At 40.5% G+C, this 27,517-nt stretch overlaps 1 protein-coding gene across 1 annotated transcript in view; it reads left to right on the top strand.

Moving 5' to 3' along the window:
• TNFAIP8 (TNF alpha induced protein 8) overlaps window positions 1-3,372 on the top strand; it is a 46,011-nt gene extending 42,639 nt beyond the window's left edge. Inside the window, exon 2 of the mRNA XM_068980778.1 lies at window positions 1,832-3,372. Coding sequence (XP_068836879.1) covers window positions 1,832-2,397 — 566 coding nt within the window. The 3' untranslated portion in view covers window positions 2,398-3,372. The remainder of the gene's footprint in view (window positions 1-1,831) is intronic.
• Window positions 3,373-27,517: the final 24,145 nt, after the last annotated feature.

Genomic DNA, 27,517 nt, shown 5'->3' with positions numbered 1-27,517 from the left:
AAGCCTGAAAACTTTCAACAAGTTGGCTATTCCTCGTGCCTTTTCACTTTCCATTTCTTTCTCAAAATCTGTTTCAGTTCTGCAGTTTCAGTTCATGTTTCACGAGTTTAAACATTGACATTTGTGAGAGGACCATCTCTAGTTCCATCAAGATATTCTTTCAGGGTGTATGGCCGTGTAAAGTTCTGAATGACATCCTGGTAATTAGGTAACTCGCAGCTACTTGCACTGTATACCATGAGCTACTTTTGGCCCTGATCTCAAATCTGACATGGCAGTTCCACATCGAGGGAGTTACTTCTTATAGACCTTCCCAGCCTGGACTTGGAAAGCAGCTACCTTTTTGTTTTCTAATGTTGCTAACATGTTCAAGCTAGGAATAATTTCCTAATTATTTCTAATAATATCACTGATGCCCTGACTCATTCCTGCATATCTGTATTTTTAAGCTTTTCATCTTTCATTACTGAGTGACCGCTTTCCAACACTCAGGCACCTCGGAGAAGAGGGAGGGAGCGCGGTTGTAGTGGAGAAGCATGCACAAAGTGGGGGAGAATTCTGGAGAGGAGAAAAACTAAACTTGGTTTGGGGAATAAACATTTAGTGAGCATATTCACTGACTGGCTGTAGAGAGCGTCACAGTGTCTTATTAATACTTAATACATACAACTCTAATGGTATGTTTAATCTCTGACCAGTTAAGTTAGGATAATTCCAGAAGTGAACTCTAAGGATCTGCTTTCTCAAAGTGTGTTCTTCATGTGGCACATTTCTTGCTCATACTGAAGGGTTATTTCCTCAAATCATATAAAAATGTAAAGGGCACAGTGGCCATCATTAGATATAGCAAGTGACAGTGAGTTGTCCAGAGAATATTTCTTTCCAACGCTCCGCTCTGGAGAGTTGACACTCAGTGTGGTTAGGATGATCAAACTGGTAGGTGCTGACCAGTGGCTCAGTAAATTTGACTTTTTGCAAATTTTGGACTACAGAGCAAGGTTTTCCTTTTGATTAGCCTCCAAATTGAATTTATCAATTTATTCAGTATCTTGGCTGTGTCACTTTTTTCCTTTTACATTTAAAAGGATTTCTTTAAATTGTTCCCAATTACTGTTGCTCGGAGAACAATTGTGGAGTTGAGTTTATATTCCTTATGTGATTCTTATAAAATTTAAACTAGGGAAAAACTGCATAAAAACTTACTCCTTGTGAGACATACTATCTTTATAATCGGAGCCCTTTAACTTCCTTTTTAAAAATTTTAGCTTTTAAAAAATATTCCTGGAGTATAGTTGATTGACAGCATTATATCAGTTTCTGGTGTACAGCAAAGTGATTCAGTTATACATATACATATATTAATTCTTATTTTTTTTCCTGTATGGATTGTTACAGAATATTGAGTAGGGATCCCTGTGAGAGGGTACTTGGTGTGTAAGTCCTTAATTATCTACTTTATATATAGTAATGTGTGTGATAATCCAAAGTTCCTTATTTATTCTTCTACCCCCTCTCCCGGAGCCCTTTAACTTCGAAACAAAGTATTGGCTATAAAGCAGGAGGTATAAGTAAAATACTTGAATTGCCAAAAAATCTTCAAGTTTATGCATAGCCATCCATTAATTTCATCAGTGAGAACCTAATTCTGCCCCCCAAATGTAGGAAAATTATCTTAATTCCTTTCTGAACCCAGAGCTAACGTTTAGTAGGTGGGAGGCAAACCAGAGTGGGAACATCAGAAGGAAAATACTCCTCCAGATGAGATTTTCAATTTGCTGCTCTCGCTGATCTTCACTGAATTTTTATCTCCCCCCTCCCCTTTTGTTTTCAGTGGCTACAGATGTCTTTAATTCCAAAAACCTGGCCGTTCAGGCACAGAAGAAGATCTTGGGCAAAATGGCATCCAAGTCCATTGCAACCACCCTCATCGACGACACAAGCAGTGAAGTGCTAGATGAGCTCTACAGGGTGACCAAGGAGTACACCCAGAACAAGAAGGAGGCAGAGAAAATCATCAAAAACCTCATCAAAACCATCATCAAGCTGGCCATCCTTTACAGGAACAACCAGTTTAACCAAGACGAGCTGGCACTGATGGAGAAATTTAAGAAGAAAGTTCACCAGCTCGCAATGACGGTGGTCAGCTTCCACCAGGTGGACTTCACCTTTGACCGGAACGTGCTGTCCAAGCTGTTGAATGAGTGCAGAGAGATGCTGCACCAGGTCATCCAGCGTCACCTCACCGCCAAGTCACACGGACGGGTTAACAACGTCTTTGATCACTTCTCAGATTGTGATTTCTTGGCGGCCTTGTATAATCCCTTTGGAAATTTTAAACCCCACTTACAGAAATTGTGTGATGGTATCAACAAAATGTTGGATGAAGAGAACATATGAGCATGTGAGTTGAGGTTGTGACTGCTCATGATTTATTTGAAGATGGAGCGCTGCTGATTTATGAAGGAAAAAAACAAGAAGAATGTTTTAAAAGATTACACATATTTCAGAAAGACTTTGCCCAATTCAGTTGTCAGACATTAATGGTAATGTTTTAAGAGGCTTGTTTTATTTGAAGAAAAATGTATTGCCAAATATTCTGGTTAAAAGCTTCCCAACAGTTAACAGATCCTGGGAAAGTTGTATGATTGCATGATGCAAATACAGTTATATAAAGAAAGGTACATGTGGCTCCAAACCTCAAGACATCTTTTTTTTAGGGCAGTTGTTGTGTTGGTGGCACATTGGATATTTCTAACGTGTACAGAGTTGTGTATTTTGGTTCACCTTTATTCCTTACTATGTATGTGTACCTCTTTTAAAAAGCCAAGAACCCTCTGTTACTGTCATTTCTCCTTTTGAAACAATTCCATTTTCAAGTTTACCTTTTGTTAAAGATTCTTTTGTTAAAGAGTTTCTAATTGACATTCAAAAATTCCATCTTAATTAAGAACTAAGACATTCAAGTATTAAGACAGTCAAATTGAACCCTCAGAAAAATAGAAAACTGATTCTCTGAAATCAATATTCTAGAAATCAGTTATATTTGACATTATGAATAATTTAGTCTAACATAAGACTCTGCTTCCGGAATCCAGTCCTGTTTCTTAGTAGCAACAGTAATACTTCCTCAAACATGAAAATTCCCCAAAATGACATGCCATTTACCTTGAAATGCTTGCTGAGGGCTTAACTTGTATGTCATCTTGAAAATGTTCTGATGGAATCTCCATTTTTCATATCTATTTTAAATGTAAGAAACAAGAGAAAATGTAGATCATTCCTGATATTGGGACTATAAAAAGTAAGTGCTTTTAAGAATGATAAAACAATCTATACTTTAGTGATGAGCCCATCAGAATAATTTAATTTAGGAGGAGGAGAGGCAGAAGGGAAGAATGAATCTTGCTACAAGAACATGAGAATGAATGCATTTCAATGTTTAGTAAGGTTTGCTAGGTAAATAAAGTGTTGCTTTTTTATTTAACTGATAAGATTTTGCTGTTTTGTTATTTGCTGTTTTGATGAGTAAACCAAAGAATATTTGCATTCCAAGCAGTTTGTGTGTTGTTTGTATATAATTTTGTATGTATGAATGATAAAGTAAGCATTTGCTTATTTTATGAAAAAGAAATAGAAACCTGCTGGCTAACTCTATCTCCTAGGAAATAGCAGACTTGGTCACCAGCATTAAATATTTGCATTGTCGCTATGTGATTTAGTGTACTCCTTTGCCTTGAATTTGCCTTCCTCCCAGAATATTTATGTTAAAATAATAGCTTACCAGCAAAGATCCTACAACTAAAATTTACTATAGGATAAAGGAGGTGGTAGCTTTCTCTGGGACCCTCACGTGCTTGTCTGAGTCAAGCAACAGAGGAAAACAGTCTCTTCCTATTTGGTATTAAATCCTGACACCAAAATTTGAACTGAAATTACCATCCTCCCTTCCCCGGGCCAGTAGGTGACCACTGTAAGTTATAGCAATAGCATAGTGATTGCAGAATTGGTCCCTCTAGCTTCAGAGACTGCTAAATAGCTTACAGATTTAGTTTAGCAGCCTTTCTTGACCAGCTCTGGGAAAACCAAGAATGTGTTACGTGGAAGCTCCTGACCTAGGGCATTCTGTGTTCTGCCGGATTCCCTCAGCAGGAGGCGTGTGGAAAATGGAGTACCCAGGCAGCTGGCGGATGCTTCTTGCTCATCTTTAGCTATAAACAGGACCAACCAGAGAGCAAGAACACCTAGGAATAAATTTAGATGAGTCTGGACCCTTTGGGATCATAAATTTGTACCTTCAGGATGGCAGTCAGATGTGTGTGGGTTAGGGGAAGAACAGCCCTGAATTTCACACGGAAGGAAGGCAGTGAGGAGTATCTTGAAGCAGGGGAACCTGTTTGCTCCCCTGTTTCAGCATCATCTTCTGAGGGAACCCATCTCCTTACCCATCCTGTGCCTGGAAGGCATGACTCAGAAGGATCAGTGTCAGTTTTCATCAGCAAGTTCATTTCTGATGCCACAGGACTCCTTTGTGCATGAGCTTATTTGAGCTGGAAAGCTGGAAAGAATGCAGATGTGCTTAGGATAGATAATTTTGAGCCAAGCTCATAGTCATTTTAGGGTCTTGTGAAAAACTGAATATTTTTATTACATTTTGGAAAAAATCATGAATTGTAATATAAAATTGATTTTTAAAAAATTCGTTCTGATGGCTTCTCTGCAAACTTTATGAGCTAATTTATTAGGTGGGTGATAATGCTATTGTTAACAACTGACATTACAGAGTAGATATTATGTACCAGGCATAGTAACTCATTCAACGCTCACCACAACCTTCACTGTTCTACAGATGAGGAAACTAAGGCAAGAGAAACTAGGGAATTTGCCTGAGGTCACATAGGTCTGGTGTCAAAACCAGTTTATATTAATAAAACCTTATTTTCATTTAATGATGATATAGAAAAAAAAGTCCTAGAAACATCATTAGCTCAGAGAAGAGTGGGCAGTGTCCTTCTGAAATGGATTTTAACATAGTAGCATTTAGAAGGTATTTAAATGATATAGACTGACCCACTCTGGGTATGGTTTTATGCAAAGAAATCTTAATGAAGCTTTCAACATGGCTCCTAATTTGGGGGCATTTCATGGTTCAAATTTGTGATCCCTTCTGGAACTTCAAGGTGCTTTCAATTAACAATAACTTTGAACATTGATCCTTGCAGTATGGTATGCCTCCCCCGCAAGGTGGTCTTTCTGTGGCTACACATGGCACTCTATGTGCACACAACCAAGACAAGCAGGAGTTCACCACCGTATTCCCCAGAAAAGGTATGGCATTGATTTAAAACTTCAACATTATTTTCCAGGTTGAGAGACTGGAAACATCAGAGCAAGTAAGCCTAAAAATAGCCTTGTGTTTTTCTGGTTACCATATCTTTCATATAGAACTCAAAATTAGTGAAAAGAAGACCAAATGTTAGGAACTTTAATGGCACAGAAATAATGCTGCTTTTTTTTGTCTCATAAACCAGTTCTTTTTTTTAGATTTTTTTCTCCCACCACCATGTTACTGCTTAAAGAAAAGACAGAAAATTTAAACTTTCTAGTGGATTCCTCCCCATTAAAGGACTAAAATCGCATTTTTCTGTGCTCTGTACATATCAATTGGATTCTTACTGAGCATTTTAATTTATCCTTGAGATACTTGATGAGAGCACCTAAGTTATAATTTATCATACAGATAAAAAATGTAAGATGAATGTGCCCATCCATACGATGAAATATTTGTAGTAAAAAGTTAAGTACTATTTAACTGCTAGGAAATTAAAATATCCTAATAAAAGCAAAATTAGCGTGTTAATAGTATTTATACTATTTTTACATTTTTATCCAATCTTGCATTTCCAAACTAGCATTATCTAAATAAGTTGAACTTTGCAGTGTTCAAAAAAATCACTGGTTTACTTGAGCTATTGCATTTGTGGGCATAAAGCTTCTATATTATTTGTTTGGCTCAAAGCAGGTTTTAGTACTCAGTGTTGTTTATGACATACAATTTTATTCTAGCTCTGAAATAATTTTCCTTGCTGTGATTCAATTTTAAGTCTTTATAGAAACCCCTTAATGAATCACTGAGTCACTAACCGGAAAAATGAGTTAACTTTTTGCTTGCAAAACAGGACAGTAGGAAAATATTTAGGAGCTTATAATCTCATATCACCATCATGGCAAACTATTGGAAGTCCATTTTCTCTTTCACTGAGGTGTCCTGCTGGTTACTTGCATGTGCCCAGAGCCAGAAAGACAGGTTTCTCTCTGGGAGCTTCCCAAAATGGAAACACTTTTGTATAATATTGATTCATGTCTGTCTAGCCAAAGATGTATTTTCCATCTAGCAAGAGTCATCAGCCCCAAGTTATAGGGGTACAAGCTACTCCCAAGACATCCTGTCTGCTGAGCCCTGAAAAAGGATATAGACAAGTCAGCCAGCATTCACAGTTAAGAGAAAAACATCTGTGCCTCGGAAAATATTCTTAAGTATAGAGCATTGTGCTCTGTGTCCACCAAATTTCCGTGCAGTCTTTGTAAGGGTAGCCAGCCAGTGGGTAAGGCCCCTCATCTTCCTTCATGGGTGGCTAAGGAAATTCTTTGCCTTCTCCACCAACAACTGCATAACTGTATTTTTGCCTCATGGAAATAATTGGCTGATCAGGCACTTGGGGTTTGTTCTTAACACAGGGAAAGAATATTTGATTTTTAAAAGTATGTGTTTGATTTGCAGAATGATCCCAAACAATATACTTCTTTGTACTTTGGTTTTTCCATTTAAAAGCTTACAGATGCATGAAGTCATTTGATACTGCCTGATGTGAGGTATAAACACAAGACAGAGAAGTGAAAACTCTGAGTTTACCTACCTAAATGGTCACCATTATCTGGGATGATTGACATTTTATAAGAAGCTCAGGTTTCATTTTCCTGGAAGTGGGCTTTTATCAGCCTACCCTCACCCATCCTAAGTGACTTGTTAGCTCTCTTCTAAGACTGCTTGTTTTCACTAAAGGGTAAATACTTGCCAAGCAAACTTGCAAATATTTATAAGACATCTAATGTCCTAGAGGAAGACTTGCTGATGATTAGATAAAAGGGCCAGGATTATTGCTGTTCCCCAATCGCATGGACTTTGTGCTCTCATGACTGAAGAGGCACGTTTTTAACTTGCTAAAATAGTCACTGAACAACGTGCAGTGAAATCTGTGAGTAGAAACGTTCTGTAGTATTTTCAGACATTATGTGTCCGAGCTTGGCATCTTTTCCTCCTGGGGACTTCGCTGTAGGGTGACCAGGGGAGCCCAGCAGTGTCCAGAGGACATGTCTGGAGCAGTTGAAACCACTGTTCCCAGCTCCTTGTCTGCCAGGGAGCTCTCTTTCCTTATCTTTAAATTTTGGATGAAATCAACTACCTCATAGTTTCATTTTAAGGATAAAATTAAACAAAACACAAAGAGCTTTGAAACCTCCTAAAGACTATTCCTGTGTGAGGTATTGTTTACGTAAGCTATGAAAATAAGCCTGGAGCCTAAAACAAAATATACAGCTTCTGCAGCCTGAGAGAATTTTATTAAATCCAAGTCCTCTTTAAAAAATGTTTCTTGCTTTCAATTTAGGAAAATTGTTTTGAGTTGAATTATTAAAGTAATCGTTTGTGACAGTTACTTATGTGTGATCTCTTAGCCAATTAAATTCTGAACATCTTCAATTATTTTATCATTCTGCTGGTTTCAGTTACCTGGTGCTACCTAACAAGCTACAGCAAAATGTAGTGTTTTAAAAAAACAATTTTGTTACGGCTCATGATTCTTTGGGTTAACTGGGCAGTTGTCTTTGATAGGATCTTGCATGGTTGCGGACAGCCAGTCGCTGAGACTGATGTCTTGAGAGATTTGACTGTGCTGCTGGGCTGGCTGAGCCTTTCCTCTTCCTGAGCTCTCTAGTTACTATTACTCAGGACATGCTAACTGCAGGAGCAGAAGTTTCTAAGCCTTCTCAAGGTGTATACCCAGAATAGGCACAGTGTCACTTCTGCTTCATTCTGCTGGTTGAAGCAAGTTACAGGCTCTGTGTAGGGTCTTCGAGACTGCCATCAGGACTGCAGCTTCTCTAGAAGAAAAGAACTCAGAAATGCTATCATACTCACAGTTAAGATTTACTCCAGTGAAAGGGCACAAGTTAAAATCAGCAAAGGGAACAGGAGCAAAGAGCAGAGCCCAGGAGAAACCAAGTACCAGCTTCCAGCTGCACTCTGCCAGTGGATAACACAGATAACACTTAATTGTCTCAGTACCGATGTGTGATAACACGTACAAAGTGTGGCCAACCAGGGAGCTCACCTGAGCCTTGTCCAAGGTTTTTATTAAGGGTAGTCTCATAAGCGTAGAACGTCCACGTGATTGATCAGTTACTCCCTATCCTCCAGAGGTCAAACTGATACAGATGGGTTCAGAGTCCAAGATGAACAAAAACAGGTGTATACCATCAATCCCACAGTTAACATGAACTATCTGGTTATGACTTAAGGCACTGGATAGACACAGGGACTCTTATCAGAAAGAATTTGGCAAGGTCTTAGAGATTACCTCCCAGGAGCTAGTCAGAGGTCAGTCCTCTCCTTAAAAAGTGCAGAATCTGACCATCTCAAGCCTGCTGAGTTATTCCTTTACTGTGTATGGCTTCAACTCCAATTTAGTCTAGGAAGAACTACAGAAGGGCACGGATTCTAGGATGAATGTGAATGATTCTAGAATGATTGTGAGAGCCATCTTTGAAGATTCAGTTCAGTTCAGTTCAGTTCAGTCGCTCAGTCGTGTCCGACTCTTTGCAACCCCATGAATCGCAGCACGCCAGGCCTCCCTGTCCATCACCAACTCCCGGAGTTCACTCAGACTCACGTCCATCGAGTCAGTGATGCCATCCAGCCATCTCTGCCTCTGTCGTCCCCTTCTCCTCCTGCCCCCAATCCCTCCCAGCATCAGGGTCTTTTCCAATGAGTCAACTCTTCACATGAGGTAGGTACTGTATCATTATTTTCCCCCCATGGCTTTAACAGAGACAACAGAGTATGCAGGGAATCTGGATTTCTTCATGGAATAGTTTAACTGAAAACTGAATATTTACACATATATACACATTTATATACATTTTTATTTATATAGTTATATATATTTATATGTATATAAAATGAAATAATATAATGAAATGGGCTAAAGTTGTTGTCCATGTGAAAATGTGAGTCCCATCTATGCCTGATATATTAATCCTTTCAATTTAAGAAATGATGATTGAACACCTATTAGGTGCCCAATGTCAGGCTGGGCTTTGGAACTACACAATAACTCCTGGTTCCTGTGCCTGAGGAGTTTACTGACTGATCCGGACACTGACAACGTACAAGTAAGTTACCAATTCCAGGGATGAGAAGGGGTCCGAGGATTTGTTAGCTTCACATAGGCTTTCTGGCTTTAACATTTTCAGTTTCTGGAGTGTTAAATGCATATCTTACAAGTAATAAGCTCAGAGACTTCCCTGGTGGTCCAGAGGTTAAGACTCTGCTTCCAATTCAGAGGGCATGGATTTGATCCCTGGTTGGGGTACTCAGATCCCCAGTGCCATGGTGTTGCCAAAAAATAAAGTTTAAAAGCAATAAGTTCAAAGCAGTGGCAGATTTCTTTTTCAAAATCAATGGAATGTGTGTGTGTGTGTGTGTGTGTGTAGCTAAAAGAAAAATGTTTACAGGCCATATTTTTTCATTCAAAATAAAAATGATTGTAAATAAGTCTATGGCAAAATATTGATTACAAGCTATACTGAATGGAAGAATCTAAAAGAAAACTAAGAAGCAATGTTTCAATTAGTGCTTAATTAATTATTTTATTTCTTGAAAGTATCTGAGAAATAGCAATAGGAAAGACTTTTTTAACTTTATTGAGGTATTGTTGATTTAAAATATTGTGCTAATTTCTGCTATATTGAAAAGTCATTCAGTTATACGTATATTCTTTTTTCATATACTTTTCCACTGTTTCACCCGGGATATTGAATAGAGTTGTATTTTAGATTCCATGTATAAATGATATCATGTGGTATTCATCTTTCTCTTTCTGATTTGGCTCAGTGTGATAATTTCTAAGTCCATCCATGTTGCTGCAAATGACATTATTTCATTCTTTTTATGGCTGAGAACTATTCCATGTGTGTGTGTGTGTGTGTGTGTATACATATACACCACAACTTATCCATTCATCTGTCTATGGACATTTAGGTTGTTTGCATGTCTTGGCTATTGTAAATAGTGTTAGTATGAACATAGAAAAGGAAAGAATTTTTAAGTCATTTTTTTTTCCAGAAATAGATTGCAGCCCAACTTGCAAAGTTACATAAACTCTGGTTTCATATCCTCATCTTCAGTGATGTATATCTATGTCCCTTGAGGTCTCAGGCCAGGACACAGAAATATATGATTGAACTGACCCAGGGAGGATGACCCTTCCATGTTTCTTTCCAGCCACACCACTGAACCAGATCTCATGGGTCCTGCCCATCATTTGGTTCTGTCTGCTCTCTTATCACTGATCACTACCCTGAGATCCTTGAGTCTGGGAGAAGAAACATTGACAAACAGCACGTGATCTTACTGGCAAAGGAGTGGAGCAGGCCCGGGAACACAGCCTGAGGATGAAGCCCTGGGTGGGGTTTAGACGCTGTCTGTGTTCCATCACCAGTGGTTTTCCTTGTGGCTCTACACAAGGTAGAGGTCTTTTCCTATTCATTGGGTTACATTCAGAGAGTTGGTGTCCAAAGTCCTATTTGGGTAAATCACACGTCCCAATACTTGCTAATGTGACAGAATTTTTAAATTTCTCCTGATTACAAAATATGGTCTTCGAAGTTTTCGTTTGTTTTATCTATCCTTTAGAAAGATCCTGATGCTGAGAAAGATTGAAGGCAGGAGGAGAAGGGGACGACAGAGGATAAGGTGGCTGGATGGCATCACCGACTCAATGGACATGGGTTTGGGTGGACTCCGGGAGTTGGTGATGGACAAGGAGGCCTGGCATGCTGCAGTTCATGGGGTCTCAAAAAGTTGGACACGACTGAGTGACGGAACTGAACTGATCTATCCTTTGACTAACCACACAAATTCAACCAAGAATAAATACTATGTAAACATGACCAATGGCTGAAAAACCTATCCTTTGTTTTGAACTATGTTCTAAAAGTTTGGCTTTTATTCATTAGCAGGCCAAGAAGGACAATGGCATCTCTAATATGCATTAAAGTCGAGTTTGCCACGCTCTCCTCTCCCAGACTTTAAAAGCAGCAATCTCACTGATGATACAGTGGCTCCTGTTCCTTTTAGTGTCCGGGAAAGGAAAGCAGCCATCTCGGTGAGAGGCTCTCACTTCCTGGTCACTGTCAGTAGAAAGCGAATTTGGAATCTGAGACAATCTAAACTTTTCAATCATGTTCCAATGGTGGTATCAATACAGATGCTTACCCTAGGGGCTTACCTTTAATTATTCTGTTTGGTTCTCATATTTTTTATAATTAATTTTATTGGAGAATAGTTGCTGTACAGGTTCCCATAATATTTAAGAAAATCGTTCTACACACATGTGAAGAGTATAGTTTTGTGAAAGGAACCTGAAATTCTAAATGGGTGTGAAAACCGTTACGCAAATCATACAAGAGAGAGAAGCCAGTGAATCTGAATGCATAGTTTGGTTGCTCTTTTCCCTCGCCATTTGAGGGTATTTTCTGTAGATGTACTTCCATGTGAGGATTGTATGTTTTTGTCTGACAGTGCTTGACACTAAGGTAGGAATTCCAGGGTCACAACCTTTCCTGAGGGGAGCAGCTTTTGCAAGTATGTATGGGAATAAACTGGGTAGGGTCAAAGACTTTTTAAATTTTGTTTATCTTTTAAGCTTTTCATTTTAAAATAATTGTAGTCATAAAGCATTGTAAAGATAGTGCAGAGAGTCCTTTGTACCTTTTATACAGCTTGGTCTATGGTGACCTGTTGTATAGGTGTAGAACAATTCCAAAGCCAGGAATTGGCATTGGTACTAGACAGTGACTTTATTTAGTTTTCACTGAATACGGTTCATTTTTTCTGATCTGCATTCATGTGTGTGTGTGTGTGTGTGTATAGAGTTCTGTGTTGTTTTATCCCACGTATAGATTCCTGTAACCACCACCATAATCAGGATACGGAACCACAAAAGAATTCTCCCCTGCTACCTGCTCCAACTCATCAGTCTTGCTCTGTACTCATGCCTGTTCCCATTCCATTCCCTGCCCATCCCTAACAACCAATCATCTGTTCTCCACCTCTAGTTGTATCTCGTTGAGAATGTTATGTAAAAAAAAATAAACTATTTGAGACGGACCTCTTTTTCACTAACATGTTGGACCCCTTGCATGTATCAGTAACTCATTCCCTTTATTGCTGAGGAGTATTCCATTATATGGGTGTATTAGAGTCTATTCAACCATTCACCCACTGAATGACTCCTGGGTTGATTTAAATTTTCATTCATGTCCTTTGGCCTTTATTTTGTTTCATTCTTTCCTCCTTCTTTACTTCCTCCTCCTCCTCTTCTTCTCAGTAAACTTACTGAAGTATAACATACATGTGGAAAATTATAAGGGTACAGTGCTATAAATTTCCCACAAATGGAACACAGCTGGTAAGCAGCACTCTGGCTAAGAAAAAGAACATTTTGGGGATTCTCTGGTGATCCAGGGGTTAAGACTCTGGGCTTTCACCGCCATGGGCCTGAGTTCAATCCCTGGTCGGGGAACTGTGATCCCACAAGCCATGTGATGTATGAGAACAAAACAAAACAAAAAACATAAGTGCTACCCAGAAGTGCCCCACCCAAGGCATCCAGTATTGTGACTTCTAGTACTAGATTAGTCTTGCCTGTTTTTGAACTTCATATAAGTGGACTCATTCAGCACATACTCTTTCGTATCTGGCTTCTCTTGTAAGATTCATCAAGTATTCTCTTGAACCATCTCTAAGAGTGACTGACTGCCAACTTTAGGAAGCAAATACCAATGTGAATACTCTCCAAGGTACGTCGTGGTTATATATGGCCTAATGTCAGCTGCCAACCAGTAGCAGTTCTGATGTCTAACAAGCAGCAATGATGAGGATGATGCTGTGACCTAAGTAAGTTCTGGAATATGTACTACTGTGCACCAAACTCCTACCCTCTCCTCCTTCTTAGTCCATCTTTTCAAGGAAATAAGAGTTGCTTTTATGGAGGAATAGTTTTGGTAGGGGGAAGCAGATATTACCAAGGAGCAAGACTAATGAGTTGGAGCAGGGATCATAGCCCTGAGCAGTGATGAACCATCATCATCAGCTTCTTGGTATTGCAAGAAGGGGCACCCCTAAAGGTATCAGTCAGTCTCCTGATCTGTGCCTCCAACCCTCTCCCCCACATTTCCTCCCCTTTAACAGAACTGCTGCTGTGGTTATAATTTAAAAACCGTACATGCAAGTAAGAGTGGATCAGGGAAATGATGGAAGTTCTCACAGATGATAAAATTGTTCTTTGCTCCAGAAAAGAGGAAGTGGCACACTGGGGGTTATTTCCGTCAAGATTAGTTCTTGAGGAGACAGAATGGCTATCTCTGAATTTAATCCTTTCCTGTATTCTTGTGAATTTTCTGTTCCTCTTGCAGATATCGTCTATTGATCATCTTGGGATTCAGACTTTCCCACACTGAATACGATGCTGTCATGAAGCGTTTGCTGGGGCTAACATGCCAGGTGGCTCAGTGGTAAAGAATCCTCCTACCAGAGCAGGAGACGTGGCTTCGATCCCTGGGTCAGGAAGATCCCTTGAAGTAAGAAATGGCAACCCACTCCAGTATTCTTGCTTGGAAAATCCCATGGAAAGAGGATCCTGATGGGCTATGGTCCTTGGAGTCGCAAAGAGTCGGACATGACTGAGTGACGGAGTATGCACACACACTTGCAACGTAACATAGATGTTCTGTACTGTACTTTCTCACTGGGAGGTATACGATGTTCTCTGTTTTATACAAGAAGAACTAACACTGAAAAGATAAGAAAATTTCCCAGTGACTCAGTGGTAAGTGGTAGAGCCAGGTCTTGAACCCAGGACCAACACTGAGAGCCCTACTCTCTACACAGCCTGCAACAGCTCCCAGAAAATGGGTCTGTGGCTGAGCTGAATTGAGTGTTCAGTGGCAGAATGTACTGTGATAGGTCAAAGAAAGTGGTTGTTAAAAAATTACCTAAATCATCTTAGTCCTGTCCTTACCTATGTGAGGCTTGTTCGTGTGCATCCAAATTCAAATGCTGACAATTATTAGAAGTAACAACCAACGTATTATTGAAAGCAAGAAAATTGAGGTCCATACTATCATATCCACAAATCAGATAACTGGGTTAAACATATGGGTGACGGAGCCCACTTGTTGTGTAGGTTATTATTTTTTCCATCTTTTGTTACTTTCGTCTGTTAAGTCAAGATAATATTTTTTAAAGTAATTGTTTTCAATTTATTTTGATTGGAGGATAATTATGATATTGTAAATTTTTTTTGCCATACATCAACATGAATTGGCCACAGGTATACTTGTGTCCCCACTCTCCTGAACCCCCTCCCACCTCCTTCCCCACCCTATCCCTCTGGATCGTCCGGAGCACCGGCTTTGGGTGTGCTGCTTCACTCATTGAACTTGCACTCATCTATTTTACATATGGTAATATAGAAAATAATTGTAATACTTAAATAACCAATGTAGAGCACTTGGGTAAAGAAGAGTGTTTAGCACCCTTGGGCTTGGTTCTTGTTAGCTGCCATTGTCGTCATCATCACCATTTCCTGGAGAATGTGGACAAGGATGTGAAAGTGATGGGAGTGGTTTGGAGTGTGACCCGAGGCTGGGTTCCTGGGCTAAGATACCTCTGTAGTTAGTAACTGCCTTGTCTAAGAAGGCAGTTACTGCTAGTTGCCGAATCTTATATTTGAACAAGCTTCATCATCCAGGCTGTTTAATGAAGAGGGACTCCGATGCACACAATTTATTTAGGAGACTTGGTTAATCCTTGGGGCATTTAAAATGAACAATTTATATTTGAGAAAGATTCCTATTTGGAGATAAATATTAATACTCATTTTGAAAATATTCACTAGCTATTGTGTTGCACCTTTCTCTTTACTTTTGAAATAAAATAACGTATTCAACCAAGCCTACCAGGGCTGTGCTAACAGTTCCATCCAACCAGAACCACATTCCATCTTACCAGTCCGCCACTCCCTTCAACAACGACCCCTCTCATTCCTGGTGCTCTGCTGAGGCTGTGTTCCCAGAGGCTCCCAGCTCTAAGAAAGGTGATTGGTTGGTTCCTTCTGCATCGTCCTTGTCCCTGGCTGTAGATTTGACTTAAATCTCATGTACCCTATATGTAAACCGTATGGACACCATCTGAGAAGAGTCTTTCTTCTCTGTTAGCTTTTCAGCGCTAAGCTGAAACCTTCTGAGCCTGCTTTCCTCTGGTCCCTTCAGTCTCTGTTACGGCTCGTTTGTTCTAAATCCTGGAATTTCCAAGGTCGTGACAAAGTGAATGTGGGGGTGGCTGACACTTGTTACAGTGCTCTGGATTCACAGGTATTGACTCTGGCAAAACTTCACTGTTGAGTGAGAGATACTTTATGTTAACTGTTTAAATCTATACTTCGACAGAACATGGGATCTCTGCCCATATGTTGGCAATGATTATCTGGCCAGGATTTCAGGAATTGTTCTGACTTCTAACGTTATGTCTTGCTGTCATTTACTGGCCCAGAGTTGTGTTAAGAATACATGTAGTCAAGTCCCTGGGCTCATAGGGTATTAGGACCTATCGCCATTTAGGTTGTGATCATTTACATTCTGCCCCTCAGCCTCCATTCTCTTTCTGTTGTTAATGACATCTGTTAATGACCTCTGTAGGTCAGGAGTACCACCTGCCCCCAACTCTCTTTCCAGACACTGATGGCACCTCTGACGACCACTGGGCACATGACCTGGGTCTGGCCAATCAGAACATGTCCTCCCTTTTGCATCAATGATTGATTCAAGGTTGATTATATAATACACCTTTGCAATGAGGCTCAACTGTAAATCAGCCTAGCACCTTTGCTTGAGACACAGGCCAAGAATCATCCTTTCTCCTCACTGGACTTGAAACTGTGAGGCTATGAGTCTGGAGCTTCTGGCAACCAGTGTGCCTCCCTCAGAAGCAGACGGATGGAGATGAAGTGAGCTCTGATGCTCTCATCTGAGGCAGTACTTCCAGTCACATCTGCAGTCGCCTCTTCCTGGACTTACTCAGTTTCAAGAGCTGATATATTTACTTTTTTTTTTTTTGGCTTAAGCAAGTTTGAGCCATTTCTTTTCTATAACTGAAAGAGTTCTGATTGATGCTAGATGATTGCTAGGTTGGTTTTATATTCCATGTGGGAAATTCTTGCTCTTTTAGAGAAGGGAGAGGGAACCTAAGAAACTTTAGTGCTGGAAATTTTGCCTAGAAACAAACCAGTGGGCACTGGGCCTGGTCAAGGGAGGCAGACCAGCTAGAATTCAGAATTACAGTCTGTCCTAAACTATCATGAGGATATACTAATTCAAATTAAAATATATTATTTTTAAGCATTTGTGATCATTTACAGTATTTTGGGGGCTGGTGGCTCAGTGGTAAAGAATCTTCCTGCCAATGCAGGAGATGTAGGTATGATCCCTGGGTGGGAAAGATCTCCTAGAGAAGGAAACGGCAACCTGCTCCAGTATTCTTCCCTGGAAAATCCCATGGACAGAGGAGACTGGCAGGCTACAGTCAATGGGGTCACAAAGAGTCGGACACAACAGTTTCCTCATCTGTATAATGGGCATATCCAGAGTGCCTATCTCAAATAATCATTAAGGCACATCGAACAGAATGTCTAATACCTCCTCCATAAATATAAGCTATCACTATTAATAATGCTCTGAACTTTTCCTCTTGGGATTGTGTGATGCATCATCTTATGTCTCTGAACCAGAACTAAGAGTCAAAATAATGTAAACTAGAAGTACAAGCTCTCCAGAAAGAAGACACTAGGGTTTTTAAACATTCCTTAGGCTAACTAAGAGTTGTTTGCTAGCTCTTCCAAGTTGGTAAGTAAAGGGAAATCTAAGCACTGGTTGTTTTCTTCAGTTTAGTGAAGGACAAAGTTATCTAATGATTGATCCTCTTGCCCAGTTTAAGGCTGCTCTAAGTTGTCCACGACAGTCCTTCTTCCTGATGGAATTAAGAATTCAGACCCAGCTTTACCTCCTGGGCACTTAAAAACACAATGAAAAACAAAAACCAGAGCACAAATCAAAACCCTCATCACATTCAATTTCTCTACTTAGTACTAAGGGTAGGAACTCTTGTCTCCATTTTATAGGTGAGAAAATGAAGTCTCAGAAAGGAGGGACTGTTGGGCACACAGCTGGTATCTGGTGCAGCTGGGATGGTGGCTGCCCTCTTAGCCACCACATGTACCGCCCCTTGCCTATGAACTCTCCAGTCTAGCAGGCTGAAGTCCTCAGCCTCTGGCTCCTGAGCCCACATTTGTTCAGTACAGGTCTGAGAGCATCAGCAGGCCTAGTGCCTAACAGTTAGTACCCCCATGGCCACCTGAAAGGCTGATAGTGGGATTTTCCAGTGGCAAACTACAGACTGTGGGGACAGAGCTGGATCACTCTAAGGAAAAAAGACGTCTTTCCTGGGAAGAATTGTTATATTCTCATTACATCTGCCTGCTGCTCTGAAAATTTGGAGATGTCTCACTGTGGAAGGGCAATCACTCTTTCCTAGTGAACCACTCAATAATTGATTTGATTATACATGGTTAATATAGAAATCAGATGTAGGTAAAATGTACCTACTCTTTTTTTTTTAATGCCGGAAAGGGGGAAATAGAGATGTTTTATTTGAAACATATGGTTTATTTTACATCAATTTTTGTATAGATGACATGCCTTGTTCTATGATGAATTTATTTATAAGATGAATTTAAAACAGTGGTAATGAACACTTTCCATCACCCTTACCATCTTTGAAGTGTCCCCTATCACAGTGATGGCTGTTATCTGAGGTCTGCTGTTACTGTTAGATGTTATTATTGGCTTGCCTTGTCTCCCTGTGATGCGTGTGTGTGTGTGTGTGTGTGTGTGTGTGTGTGTATGGCGGGGGTGGGGGTGTCACTTGGTGACAATAGAAATTAACAAAAGGCATGAGCAGAGACTGAAACAGCATTGACCAAATGAATGCTAGTGATCCTCATCAGACAGCAATGACCAGGTGTGTGTTCTCGAATAGTCAGGACCACCGCACTGCACAGCACCAAAGGTTCCATTTGCACTAGATTCAGACATCCAAGTTTCCTTAGAAGCCAAAGGGGGACTGTGCTAAGATATGATGGAGAGGGAAGGGCTGAAATGCGGTGGAGGTGCGCATGTGTTCTTGGCTGCTCAGAGTTCATTCACTCTATTTCTAATAGCTTCTCACTTTAACTGGGGATCTACTCTCCTATTCCTAATGTAGATAGAGCAGTCAAAGCTTCATCTTCCCCTGACTGCAGAGACGGGTCATGACAAGCCACTGGGACATACATTCCTTGGTTGAAGCTTCTGAGATAGAGTCTGACAGAGAGACTTAGCCTGAATACAGGCTGGCCTGCTCCTGAGAAATTTCTGAGCTTTTGGAGCCCAACTGTAAAACTGTTTTGATTTGAGCAAATCTAAAGCTAGGAACTAGACATGGAACAACAGACTGGTTCCAAATAGGAAAAGGAGTACGTCAAGGCTATATATTGTCACCCTGCTTATTTAACTTCTATGCAGAGTACATCATGAGAAACGCTGGGCTGGAAGAAAACACAAGCTGGAATCAAGATTGCTGGGAGAAATATCAATAACCTCAGATATGCAGATGACACCACCCTTATGGCAGAAAGTGAAGAGGAACTAAAAAGCCTCTTGATGAAAGTGAAAGAGGAGAGTGAAAAAGTTGGCTTAAAGCTCAACCTTCAGAAAACAAAGATCATGGCATCTGGTCCCATCACTTCATGGGAAATAGATGGGGAAACAGTGGAAACAGTGTCAGACTTTATTTTGGGGGGGCTCCAAAATCACTGTAGATGGTGACTGCAGCCATGAAATTAAAAGACCCTTACTCCTTGGAAGGAAAGTTATGACCAAGCTAGATAGCATATCGAAAAGCAGAAACTACTTTGCCAACAAAGGTCCGTCTAGTCAAGGCTATGGTTTTTCAAGTGGTCGTGTGCGGATGTGAGAGTTGGTCTGTGAAGAAAGCTGAGTGCCGAAGAATTGATGCTTTTGAACTATGGTGTTGGAGAAGACTCTTGAGAGTCCCTTGGACTGCAAGGAGATCCAACCAGTCCATTCTGAAGGAGATCAGCCCTGGGTGTTCTTTGGAAGGAATGGTGCTAAAGCTGAAGCTCCAGTACTTTGGCCACCTCATGTTGACTCATTGGAAAAGACTCTGATGCTGCGAGGGATTGGGGGCAGGAGGAGAAGGGGAAGACAGAGGATGAGATGGCTGGATGGCATCATGGACTCAATGGATGTGAGTTTGGTTGAACTCCGGGAGGTGGTGATGGACAGGGAGGCCTGGTGTGCTGCAGTTCATGGGGTCACAAAGAGTTGGACACAACTGAGGGACTGAACTGAACTGAACTGAAAGCTAGGAAGAAACATGGATAACAATGGCGGAATACAAGTTTGTAATGAGATAGAGGCATAGATTTCTCTATAATAAATGAGCATTGTAGAAGAGGGACCAGTGTTCATAGCAGAAGAGTATTAGGAGAGGAGTCTGGGGGACTGCATCATGAGAAGTTCTCGATCTGAAATCTGTCGGAAGATAACAAGATTCAAGATGCGATGTGTCTCCCAAGTTGCAGTCAGCTCCAACAAGCATTTGAGATGGCTATGGCACACGGCTGCGGCTGTATTCTCACTCCTTTAGCTTAGCTGAACGTTGTCGGGTCCAAAGATTCCACCAATGCTCTTTCTCCAGCCATCTAGAGTCATCTTCACTCTTTAAGGCATCTTGGTTATGGTTTTCCCATCTTTTCTCCCAGCACATCATAACTAGATTAAGCTTGGCCTCTGACAGTGTTTAAAAAAAAAAAAAAATTTCTATTTAGTACAACACTTTGAACTCTTTGGAGAAGTGTTATCATAGATCTGGTAGAAGAGTGAACTTTTGTGACAGTAATTTGACGATTTATTTTCAAAAAATGTTAAACCGCAGTTTGGAAAACTGCTCTATTGAATCTGTGTGTATCCGTAAACATTAGTCAGTACTCAAGGAATAATGTTTCTGTTGCCATACGTTACCTCCCTTTGAATTTACTCCTCCCTGTACTTTTTGCCTCACATTCTGCCTGCAGCATCTGACTAACTCTGCTGAAGGGAAACTATCTTACTCAGCTCTATTCATCATTTTTTTTTCCCCAGGCTGTGCTAACTATGAAAAAAAAAAATCCCCAAACACCCCATATGCTTAACTGAGTATGAATGTGCTACCACTTATGGAGTTGAGTGTTTCAGAACTTCCCCAGGCGCAAAGGACTCAGAAACGATTGTGGATTATAACAGAAGATCTCTATTTATCATTCCAGGAAAGATGTGTTTTCCTAGGCTCTAAGTCTGACCTTTCTCTGCTTAATGAGTCCTTACTGTTGGCCTCTGAAAGTTATTCATTGACCACCGTATCACCTAGATATAGTGATAAGTTAATTCAAGGATTACTTGAATCACAGAACGTGGCATGTATACTCAGAAACCAGATATTTGGGCTCAGGCAGAAAATTGGAGAGCAGAGGCAGGCACTGAAGGGTGCCTTCAGCATTAAGATAGGAACCTGTTTCAATTCTGTGTGACTCCGTATGGGGAGTGCTCCATGGAAAGTCAGCCTAGGATAGCACAGGAGAAGTAAGCTGCTTCCGCTTCTATTTCCCTTGTCTCTATAGAGGGATCTGAAGGTACTGGCCCTGTCTTTGGCCAGAAGAAAGTCTCTGGATTATTAGACCAGGAAAGAGGGTGAGGGAAATAGAAACAGCCAAACTTCTGTTTTCTCTAAAGCGCTAGAGCCTAGCTCTAAAAATACTAAATGAGATGCTTTTGTGGCTCTTTACTCCCTCTTGTGGTGAGGTGGTGCCACTGTTTTCTAGCTATCCTAGGGATTTTTGTTTCTACCTGAGGCAGAAATCATTCATCATTTAACATGAGAACATACTTAGGTTGGATGTAACTATCCAATATGGCAATGAGCAGAGGTTCTGTGCTGCATGTGGGCACATCTCTCAGAGAGTTAAGGGATTCATCTGTTAAAAGTTTCAAGCATGTAGATTCACTGTTCCCACCGAGAGATGGTTTAACAAATACTTTTTCCACCAACTGTTGGATTAGTTGGGGGATTTTAGGATCTGAGGAAGGAAAAAAGCACCATATATCACCCTTCCATACCAACTGAGGTGTAAATAGTATAAAGTTTCCCTGCGGAAAAAAAAATGTAGAATCTGATTTCACATATACATTTCAGTGGTATTTTATTGATTTATATATAAAATGTCACAAATATATGTATTTTGCTATGAGTATTGGTAAATATTCTTTATTTAAAATTTTCTACATTATTGTTCAACATTACATCCAAACTTTTAGCAAGCAGGTGCCTACTTTGTGAAACCGGATATTCAGTTCATCATCATTTCTGTACAGATTTGTAAGTAGATATATGTGATATAATATATGCAATAATACTGGAGTCATCTTACTCATTGGATATTTTGTCTTCTATTAATATACTTCATTTTGCAGCACGGGGAGGAGTGGAATAAATGGCACAGTGTAATTGGGAGGTCCGTTTTTTAGAAACTTGAATGGGATGGGCAGTTGTACAAGAAAATGTGCCAGAGGAAGATTCTATTTTTCCAGTAAAAATGAGCTGGCCGAAAATATTACAGCACTGTATGTTGCTTTAGGATCATTCTCAATAGGGCCAAGAGCATTCGTTGTGTTGCTCAGTAGTTCTTAGTACTTCGGTAAATTATGCTACAGAAAAACAAAAGCAGAGTCTTTTCAGCCACAAATTCTATAAAGGCATGGCTTTAACTGGCGTGGCTGCTTAGGCGTGCTCAAGTTAGCTCTAAACATTTATCTCCTCTGGTGCGGTAGGCAACCTCTAAGACAAAGTCACTCCCTTGTGTAATCTCTCCCTTTTGCGTGTGGGCTGGACTTACTGATTTGCTTCCAATAAACTGAATGCCACAGAAGTAATGGGTTGTTATTTCTAAGATTAGATGACAAAAAGACTGGGCTTGCCAAGGCTTGGTAGCAACCAAGATGTCCTTCGATAGATGAAAAGGTAAATAAACCATGGTACCTCCAGATAATGGAATATTATTTAGAGCTAAAAGGGAGTGAGCTATCAAATAATGAAAAGACATGGAGGAAACTTAAATGCATATTTCTTAATGATAGGAACCAATAAAAGTTACCTGCTGTCTATGATATCCTGGAAAAGGAAAAAAACAATGAAGACAGTAAATGATCTGTGGTTTCCATGGGTTAAGGAGAGGGAGGGATGAACAGGGAGAGCCCAGAGGATTTTTAAGGCAGTGAAACTGTTCTGTGCGGTTCAGTAATGGAGGATACCTGTCAGTATATATTTGTCAAAACCAATAAAATGTATATCACCAAGACTGAACCCTAATGTAAAATATGGACTTTGGGTGATAAGGGTGTGTTAATGTGGGCTCTATACCACCCTGGTGGGAGATGTCAATGGTGTGGGCGGTTGTGCATGTATAGGGGAAGAGGGTGTATAAGAAACTCTGTACTTTGCGCTTAATTTTGCTGTGAACCCAAAACTGCTCTAAAAGATAAAGTCTGGTGTGTTTTTTGGTTTGTTTGTTTTTTTAAAGAAACACCATGACTTCAGTTTAGATGCCTTTATTTGCTCACTCTGAGGGAGGCCCGCTGCTGAGCTAGGAGTAGCTTTATGGAGAGAGGCCCACATGGCAAGGAACTGATATCTCTAACCAATAACCAGTAATGACCAGAGGTCTGCCAGTGGCCACAGCAGTGGGCTCAGAGTGGGTCCTCCCCAAATGGGCCTTGAGCTGACTGCCGCCAGTCGAGACCTTGATCACAGCCTTGCGTAGGACGTTTTGAGAGGCTCTGAGTTGGAGGTACCCAATTAAACTATGTCCAGATTTCTGACTCATAGAAACTGAAGTAATCAATAAATATTTGTGAATTTTAACTGTTTAGGTTTTGTAGTAATATGTTGGGTAGCAACAGATAACCAATATATTTAAAAGGAATGAAATCAGAGTATGTTGTCTGATAGTAAGACATTCAGCTCAAAATCATCGACAAAAAGATTACTAGGAAATTCCCTTATATTTGGTATTGAAAAATATACCTGTAAAGAACTCATGCATCAAGAAAGAAAAGATCATAGAAACTAAAAAGCATGTTAATCTGGAAAATCTCAAAGTTTTCTAGGAGTAAAAAAGAGAGGTTTTTAGAAGGAAAAGAGAAGATTGTGGATTATAATGAGTCATGAAGTAGTCAAAGCAAGACAGAGAAGACGACAGAAAGAAGCTCTGCGTGTCAAGAGAGAGATACAAGTGATGTGTTAGAGGTCACATGACAGGAAAGGATTCTGCAATGTGAGTACTTGAGCCCAAAGGTAGAATGTTTGGGTGTAAATTGCAGAACCGGTGGCTAATAACTTGTAACGAATATTTTCAGGGTATGACAATGGAAGGCAATCGCCAAAGCTGACTGGACAAAAAACGTCACTGGAAGTGAAGGCATTAAGCAGCTAGGCAGGGGGTGCTGGAGTCTCCAAGCAGAATGAAAGGAGATGAACTGAAGAGTCACACATCGAAACATAAGCCATGTGATGAACGAGAGGTTGTGAACAGGGAGGAGGAAGATTGAAACAGTGAGATACGACAGTGTATAGTAAGTCCCAATTGGCTCAGCTGTCATGGGAGTAGGTGCTGGAGATAAGCCAGGTTTCTTCTAAAAAACATTTCATCAGGTCATTCTACAAAGAAAGATGAAAATTGGCAGTAGCTCACTATATACTAAAAATGGTTTTCATATTTTAGACAATGCATAGAATTATCCGTTGCTTCCTACTGGAAGAAGCCAGCCAAGTTCTTACTCTTTTTCTATTTTTTAAAATGAAGTATGCTGAAGCTCCAGTATTTTGGCCATCTGATGAGAATAGCTGACTTGTTGGAAAAGTCCCTGATGCTGGGAAAGACTGAGGGCAGAAGGAGAAGAGGGCATCAGAGGATGACATGGCTGAATGGCATCACCTATGCAAAGGTCATGAAATTGGGCAAACTTTGGGAAATGGTGAGGGACCGAGAGGCCTGGCGTGCTGCAGTCCATGGGGTTGCAAACAGCTGGACACAACTAGGCGACTGAACAACAATACAACAGTAGTTAACTTATAATCTTGTGTTAGTTTCGGGTACATAGCAAAGTGATTCAGTTACTCATTATCTTTCCTGTTTCAGATTCTGTTCCATTATATGTTATTACAGGATATTGTATATTGTTCCCTGTGCTATACAGTAGATCCTTATTGATTATTCTACGTAGAGTAGTGTGTATCTGTTAATCTCAAATCCTAATTTATGTGCCTCTCATCCCCTTTGGTAACCATAAGTTTGTCTTCTGTGTCTGTGAGTCTATTTCTATTTTGTAAATAAGTTCACTTATCGAGTTCTTACTTCCTATTTGGGTTTTCTTAGCCTCACAATCAGCTTTACTTATCTTGCCTCTTCTCAGTCTTACCAACTTCTCCCTAAGACATTCTGCTCGCTACATAATACACATGATAGCCTGTGGTTTCGCTAAGGGAGATACACACACTGTAATTCAGTTTGTGTCTGAAGTAGAGTTCACAAGTTCCACAAATACGTGTTTAATCCAGAGCGATGCAACTGCCTGTAACTGAGTAGGTTTTAAGCTATACAACACATATGGGATTTTATGGAGCTCAAATTATTTATCAAAGTTATTCATTTGCATAATAACAAAAGTAGCTTTTCAGGTAAAAGGTAAAGCCAGATCATTGTCTTGACGACCCTTGATCGTCGCCATGGTCTCAAACCATGCCCAGAATTAATCACTTAATCAGGTGGTATGATCTCAAGGGCTTTTTCCCCCACACATTTACATTCTTTTAAATGTACAGTGGGGACTGTGTAGTTTTGCACAGTGGATCATTTTACTCCCCTGCTTCTGAAGCGCTCCCCATTCTAACTAGAATAAAATCCATACTCCCCACTGTGGCCTCCAAGACTCCACACAAACAGGTCTCTGCCTCCCTCTGTGACCTCCTCTAGTGCCGGGAGGTAGGAGGGTGCTCTTCGCACAGGGCCTTTGCATGAGCCGTTCATGCTGCTTGGAGAGCTCTGTTCCAGTCCTTGCTTGACTGTTTCTTCTCAGTTTCCAAATCTCAGCTCTAAATTCAGCTCCTGGTAAGCCTTTCCTAGACGCTCTCTCTAAATCAGTACCTCCCTCTTTTGAATTCTGTTACCTTGTTTCATTCAGGAAACAGAGTTCTACCTCTGGGCTTCCAATCCTCTCTTCACCACTTGCTTGCTAAATTACTTCGCCTTTTTGTGCTTTATGGTTCTCATCTAAAAAATGAGGATAATTATGTACCTACGTTTTAGGTTGTTATGAGTTAATATTTGTAAAACACTAACAGTGCTTCGAACATATTGAGCCCTGTTTGATAAAATGATAGCAGTTTCTCTTTAGCACTTGCAATGATAGGAAATTACTTACGTGTTGTTTATCCTCTTTCTTCTCTAGAACATAAGATCTACTAAGTGCGGGGAACCTGTCCGTTCTGTTCTTAGGCCAAGAACAGTGCCTGACTCATGCACCCTTAATAAGACTGAATGCATGAATGTTCAGATCTTACCTCCTGCATAGGGTTCTGAGTGTATGAGAGATAAGTTTAAAATGGAAATCATGGTCCTGCTTTTATTAAAAACTTTTAACTTTTATACACTGACCACTGTAAAGTGTGATCACCATATCTTGCTCTGTTATACTAGAAATGGATGTAACTCCTCTAAACTCCACAGTAGGCTTAACCCAACTGCAATTCTCTCCTGTGTCTTACTTTTCCAAAGAGCACAACAGAACAAAGACTGCCACCGTGTCCTGCCTGCTGTCCTCTGCACATGGTGGCGTGTCGCTCCAGGACCTTGCTTTACACGTGTAAGATACCCCATCATTGAACCATTGATGTCTTTGTTGCTGAAAAACAAACAAACAAAAAAACAAAACAAATAACAAAAAGTACAGCCTACAAAAAGTTAGTGTAGCAGCAGCCTCGCCCCCGTGATGTTTAGGAAAACACTTGCAGCAGTCATCACAAGCAAAACTGACATTCCCAGATTCCAACAATTCCAGTCCAAACCTTTATTGCAATTGCCAGCCAACTTATTTAAGATTATCTGCAGGGTGGAAGAAAGAGAAGAGCTTCTTGTCTGAGCTTGTCAGGTTACCAGTCATACTGTCCTGGCTGGCCAGGGTCTGTGAACCTAAACTCTCTTGGGAGAAATCTTCTATAGAGAGGTTGAAAAGTGAAAGTTGTTCAATTGTGTCTGACTCTTTGCGACCCCACGGACTGTAGCCCACCAGGCTCCCCTCTCCAAGGTTTTCTCCAGGCAAGAATACTGGAGTGGGTTGCCATGCCCTCCTCCAGGGGATCTTCCCAACCTGGCTAGTTGTGCTTTCATGTGCTTCTCTAGCAGAAACCCAAGTTTTCTCCCACTGTGCTGCAGAGACCATGCTTCACAGGTACAGGAAGGCTACATGGACATAAACTTTCCTACTCTGAAAGATGCATTGAAAAAAATATTTCTTTCCTGTAGGTATTCTCTCTTTTTTTCCCTTGAAATTATTTTCTTGCTGCATTAGGTCCACACTGGATCATCTACCCAAAAGTAGGAAACAAGGTAAAAGAAAAAAAAATTTTGCAAAAAATCCATTCAGTTCAGTTGCTCAGTCATGTCCAACTCTTTGTGACCCCGTGAATCGCAGCACTCCAGGCCTCCCTGTCCATCACCAACTCCCGGCGTTCACTCAAACTCATGTCTATCGAGTCAATGATGCCATCCAGCCATCTCATCCTCTGCCATCCCCATCTCCTTCTGCCCCCAATCCCTCCCAGCATCAGAGTCTTTTCCAATGATTCAACTCTTTGCATGAGGTGGACAAAGTACTGGAGTTTCAGCTTTAGCATCATTCCTTCCAAAGAAATCCCAGGGCTGATCTCCTTCAGAATGGATTGGTTGAATCTCCTTGCAATCCATTAGATTGCTAC

Source organism: Capricornis sumatraensis, chromosome 9, assembly GCF_032405125.1.
Source record: "Capricornis sumatraensis isolate serow.1 chromosome 9, serow.2, whole genome shotgun sequence".
Lineage (NCBI taxonomy): Eukaryota > Metazoa > Chordata > Mammalia > Artiodactyla > Bovidae > Capricornis > Capricornis sumatraensis.
The sequence above is the reverse complement of the archived record's forward strand: the minus strand, read 5'-3'. Positions and strand labels throughout refer to the sequence as shown.